General features: G+C 65.8%; 1 protein-coding gene across 10 annotated transcripts in view; it reads right to left on the reverse strand.

Moving 5' to 3' along the window:
* Positions 1 to 3,336: 3,336 nt before the first annotated feature.
* GPR35 (G protein-coupled receptor 35) overlaps positions 3,337 to 5,294 on the reverse strand; it is a 17,190-nt gene continuing 15,232 nt past the window's right edge. For 9 of the 10 annotated variants that reach the window (XM_024762623.1, XM_024762782.1, XM_024762995.1 and 6 more), the window contains one exon: positions 3,337 to 4,616. In XM_024762623.1, coding sequence (XP_024618391.1) covers positions 3,689 to 4,606 — 918 coding nt within the window. In that variant the 5' untranslated portion in view covers positions 4,607 to 4,616 and the 3' untranslated portion in view covers positions 3,337 to 3,688. The remainder of the gene's footprint in view (positions 4,617 to 5,294) is intronic. The other variant, XM_024763215.1, reaches the window with a different exon arrangement.

Here is a 5,294-nt window from a genome sequence, read left to right on the forward strand (position 1 = left end):
CTTAGCGTGACCCTTGGGCAACCCCGCCCCGCTGTTCTCCAGAGAGCACCCTCCTGGTTACGGAGGGTCCCTCCGCTGCCTCTGCCTGCTGCCTGCTTCCTCCGGCCCTCACACCCCTCCGCACTGGAACCAGGACACCGCGACTCCTGGGGGCCCCCTTTCTTCCTCCTTAGCCACGCCCCTCTAGCGTGTCCCACTGAGTCCTGTGTTGCCCCTCTTCATGGTCGGAGCCCTCATCCTGGCCAACATCTGCCCTTGCCACCCTGGCCCTGGCCAGCCCTCCCTTGGACGCCCCAGCGCAGCACGCGGAGAGGCCTGCACGAAGAGCGCCTCCGGCTCTTCTGACACAAACCCTCCCCCACCTTCAGAGCACCCGTGGAGCCCGCATCCCCCTGCAAGGCCCCATGATCCTATCTGGCCCACTTCCCAGCTTCTCTCCTCCCCGCTCCCTCCATACGAGGCCTCAGAATGCAGCCCTTGAGGCTCCGGGGTGCACGTTTTGGGGTCCAGTGTCTGTCACAGGGCTGGTTTTATCTCCACTTGCTGATGAATAAGTCAACTCGGGTCTGGCCCTCCGGGGGTCACTCGCAGCTCAGGGTTGTCTTCCAAGGTGCTGCCTCTTCACGATGACATGGCGGTGCCCCCTTCAGGAACCCCCTCCCCACCCACCGGTGGTCAGGATTGGACCCCGTGGGGCGGACTTCATGCCCTGCAGTTTCCAGAGGGGGCGATGCCGGGCCAGGGCCACACCTCCTTCTGCCGGCCAGCTGCCACTCTGGCCAGCAGGCAGCCCCGAGAGGAGACGGGGGCAGGGGCTGTGGCCGTGCTCTTGGCACCCCAAGAAGTTCCGCACTTGATCCAAGGACAGGACGGCTGCTCTTGACGTCCTCGGCACTGGAGCAGTGGCCAAGGGCACTGATGCCGCCACCAGCCTTGGCCACATAAACGGCCTCTCTGAGGAGCCTGCTGACGGGCCATCTGAAGCGTCCCTGGGCCTGGGCCCAGAGCAGTGTGCCCAGGGGCCAGAGGTACTGAACACCTCACCAGAGCAAGTGCGGGAGGGGACAGGTGAACTGCGGCCGGCGGTCAGCGTGACCGGGGCATCCAGGTGAGCCTGGACCTCCTGGCAGCGGAAGACCCCAGGGCCAGGCCATGGTGGGGCACCTGCATGGGCAGATGGGGGTTTACCAGCAGGCCACGCTGACCACCCTGCAGGTCCAGGGCCCTGCTGCTTTGTTTCAGTGCCAAGAAGTCTGTCTCCTTCAGGTTGAGGCTGGTGGCCAGGCAGGAAAGCAGCTCTGGCCTGGGACACCGCCCTGCCTGCGGCCTGTCCGCCCTCATTCTGCATGAACAAATCTCCCTGTGTGGCTGGGGAGGCCAACGAGGGGCCTGGGCCTCCTGATCCTTCTTCCGGTCACCCGGCTACCTGAGGTTGTCAGGGGAACCCACCGCTACTGCCCCGGCCCCGGTTTGGGGGTTCCGGACTCTAGCATGAGTCCTCAGGACGGCCGCCTTCCTGGGCTTCTTAGTGCAGGTGTTTGTGCTGATCCAGTCATTTGGTTCCAAGCCAGGCCCTCTGGCCCCAGTGGAGTGGACACATCCTGAGATCCATGACGATCTGGGCATAGCAGGGTCCCCCGGAGCTTCCCCTCGGGCCGCGCTGAAATGACGCACCTGCTCCTGTAGGTGCTGACCTAGGAGACACTGCAGGACCTCTCACGGGGCGGCCTCCCGGCCCTGGGGGCAGGATCCGTCCAGCTCAGCAGCAGTGGGCGGTCACCACCACCTGGTTGACCAGGTGATGCAGGTCTCTGTCAACCTACGTCGACAGTGGCAGAACACACAGTGTGCCAGGCCGCTGAGGGCAGACCCAGCGCCATGAGGAGGCAGATGGAGACACTGGTCACCACCTGGACAGGACACTCCTGCCCGTACTGCAGCCATTGGAGTCGTTCCCGGGGGCAGCGGCCACAGGCACCGAGGCCAACGGCCTGGAGCGGGCGGGGGGAAGATGGTGGGAGCTTCAGCGGGCTCAAGGGCCAGGACTGCCCCGGCTGGGTTGAGCTTCACCTGGGCCAGGGAGGGAGATGCCACCGCCTTTCTCTTCCCCCTCCCCCAGCCCCTCCATCTTTCTCTCCCTCTCTCCTGCTGACTTCCAGTGGCAGCCCCAGGGCTGCCGAACAAGCTGGGTCAGGGTGCCCCTCCCCTAACCTCAGGGGGTTCCACCAAGGCCCCCTCCAGCCTGTGGACCCGCCACCTCCCCTACCCTGCCCCGTGGGACGAGGGGCCCCAGCCCCTGGCCTTGTGCCTGGGCATGGACTGTGGCACCCTTCCAGGCAGGGAGCTCTGTAGGGGGTCCTGTCTGGGCCTCTCCACCCAAGGCTTCTGCTCAGCCCAGCACCTTTGCCGGTCCGCACCTCCGCCCAGTTACCCTGTCTGCCCAGGCCACGTGGCCCCTTGTAAGTTCCATCCTCCTGCAGCCCTAGGCGTGGGGTCCCCAGACTCCTGTGGAAGGCAGAGCTGGCCCCTGGCCCTTCTTCAAGAATCCAGGACCCCCACCTGCTCTCGGGGACCCTCTGAGGGACCAGAAGGGCTCCCAGGCCAGCCGTTGGGGCTCCCAGTCTGCAGGAGAGCGTGAGGGCCTGGCGCCTCGGGGAGACCAGGCTGACCTGTTGTCTGTCTGTCTGTTAGTCTGTCTGTCCCTCGTCTCCGGCTCTGCCCTCGTGCTCCCTCCTCACCTTCCTCGCTCTGCTCAGCGTCTCCCTCACTCTCGTCTCTGGCCGGGCCTTCTCTCCTGCTCTCCCTGTTACTCTCCCCCCGTTGCTTTCTGTCCCCCTGCTTCTTTCCTCCACACTTCCCACCCCCATTCCCTCTTGCCTTCTCCTCATCTGTCTCTCATTCTCTCCCATCTCTCACTTTTTCTCTATTCCAGAGACTGTCTCTGTCTCAAGGGCCTCCTCACGCCCCAGGCTGAGGCACATGGGGCTCCTCCCACCTCTGGCCCTTACAGACGCTCACTCGTGTCACCTGCCAGACACAGACGTCAACCGTCCCCTCCGCCCCTCCTTACACTCGGCCTGGGAGCTCAGGACCAGCTGCCTACACTTGGCACGGCCCGGGCCTGGGCCTGGCAAGGCAGATGAGAGCCAGCCCTCCAGGGTGGCCAGCGTGGCCCCTCCAGGAACTGCCAGATGGATGTGGAGTGTGGGCAGGGGTGGGAAGCAGGTGGCAAGGCCCGAGGAGAGCCCCCACGGGGAAAGATCTAGAAAGTTACCTGGGAAGATGCCCCCAGGCCCCCACCTCCCGCCATGTGAGGGGGGGTGGCACACACAGAGCCTTGGTTGAGAGCTTTATTCCGGCCCCTGTGGGGCAGCAGCAGAAAGCTAGCCATCAGAGCTTCACAGCACCCAGGAGGCCCCACCCCCCAGCACCCCAGAGGTACCAGGATCCGGGTGCAGCCCCACCCAGGGCCCCTGGCGTTGGCCTCGCTCAGGCCTCATCCTCCTTCCGTCTTCCCTGCCCCTCTTCGGCCCCAGGGCTAGGGGTGTCTCCTCCCCACGCTCCATGCCTGGGTTGTTCTGCCCACCTGGGCCTCGTGAGAGTGCCCCCAGCCTGATCCCAGAGCTCCTCGTTGCTGCTCACAGGTCCCCGCCTCAGCAGCACCGCCCAGGAGCCCGTGGCCCACCTCCTAGGCCAAGGTCACACACAGGGAGTCCTGGCTTTTGTGGGCCTTGGCTCTGGTGGGGCGGGCGGTCAGCGCAGATGCTTCCTGGAACTCCTTGGCCACGAAGTAGTAGCAGATGGCGTCCAGACAGCAGTTGGCGTCCGAGAGTCTGCTAGTGATCTGGAGGGCAAGATGGATGGCACAGGTGTGCAGGCCCATGGCTGTGTGCACAGCCAGCACCACGTGGAAGGGCAGGAAGCAGACCACGAACACGGCCAGGTTCGCCAGGACCATGCGGGAGGCCTTCCGGGTGGCTTCCGCCTGGCCTGCGTCGGCGGCTGGCGTCTGGGCCAGGGTGGTCACCACCTGCAGAGAGCAGAAGACCAGCACGGCCAGCGGCAGGTAGAAGCCCAGCAGCGAGAAGACCACGGTGTAGGATTTCTGCCCGGAGCAGCTGGAGAAACAGAAGCCGCCGTCCTGCATATCCAGGAACCAGCGAAGCACCAGGGAGCCCAGTACCAGCACCCAGAGCACGGCGCACACGGCCACGGCCTGGCGTGGGGAGCGGAGCCTGCGGGCTTGCAGTGGGTGCCGCACGGCCACGTAGCGGTCCACGGCGATGGCCATGACCAGGCTGATGCTCATGTACCTGTTGGCCAGGTAGATGCCCTGGGACAGCTGGCAGAGTGGCGAGTCTGTGCTGCTCTTCAGGAAGTGCAGAAAGAAGGGCAGGGCGCAGAGCAGGCAGAAGTCAGCCACGGCCAGGTTGGCCATGTAGACGCGGGTCTCCGTCCAGCACAGCAGACGGCAGCACAGCACCCACAGTGCCAGGCCGTTGAACAGCAGACCCAGCACCAGGAGCCAGCCCGTGTAGATGAAGAAGATGTACCTGGCCGCCTGGGGCCCGGGGAGCTCCCTGCAGCCGCAGGTACTGTTGTTCATGGTCCTGGGGCTGCAGGAGGGGAGCAGGGTGTGAGGCACGCAGGCCGCAGGCCGCGAGGGGAGCCCGGGCCCGCCCACCTCCGGCCAGGGATGCAGGCGGTGAGCGCCCACCCCGCAGTCAGGAGACCCCGGTTCACCTTCCCAAAGAAGAAATCAAAAGGAGCTCTGAGGCACCCTCCAGGCCGCCCCCCACCTGCTGGATGGGTGGGGAAACCAAGGCCTTCAGAGGCCCGCGGGCCCAAGGTGCACGGTGAGCAGACCCAGGGCTGGACCCAGCTCCCCTCCCCTCTCCCGAGCCCCGTCTGCAGGGACCTGCGTGCCGCTGGGCAGAGAGGAAATCGGGAGCCCACTGTCCACCTCCAGTCCCAGCCACCCCAACTCTGCCCGCTCTTGGGATGGGGGGGCCAGGGGGGCCAGCCTCGCCCCAGACCCAGTACCATTCTCACAGCGTGGGGGGACGCTCAGAGGCGACTCCGAGACAAGCCGAGGACAAAGCCCAGGGCCGCCTACTGCCGCCTCCCACCCGCTCGGCAAACCCAGCTGCAGGTGGTGCCTGAGTCTGACCCACACCTGCACCTCGGCGGGCCGGGCCGGCACCTGCCCCACCTGGCCTTTCCTGGCTGCTGAGGTTCAGGACAGCAGGGTCCGTGGCTCAGTCAACCAGCTCTCCAGAAAACTCCAGAACTCC

This window comes from Neophocaena asiaeorientalis, unplaced genomic scaffold, assembly GCF_003031525.2.
Source record: "Neophocaena asiaeorientalis asiaeorientalis breed wild unplaced genomic scaffold, Neophocaena_asiaeorientalis_V1.1 scaffold185, whole genome shotgun sequence".
Taxonomy (NCBI): Eukaryota; Metazoa; Chordata; class Mammalia; order Artiodactyla; family Phocoenidae; genus Neophocaena; species Neophocaena asiaeorientalis.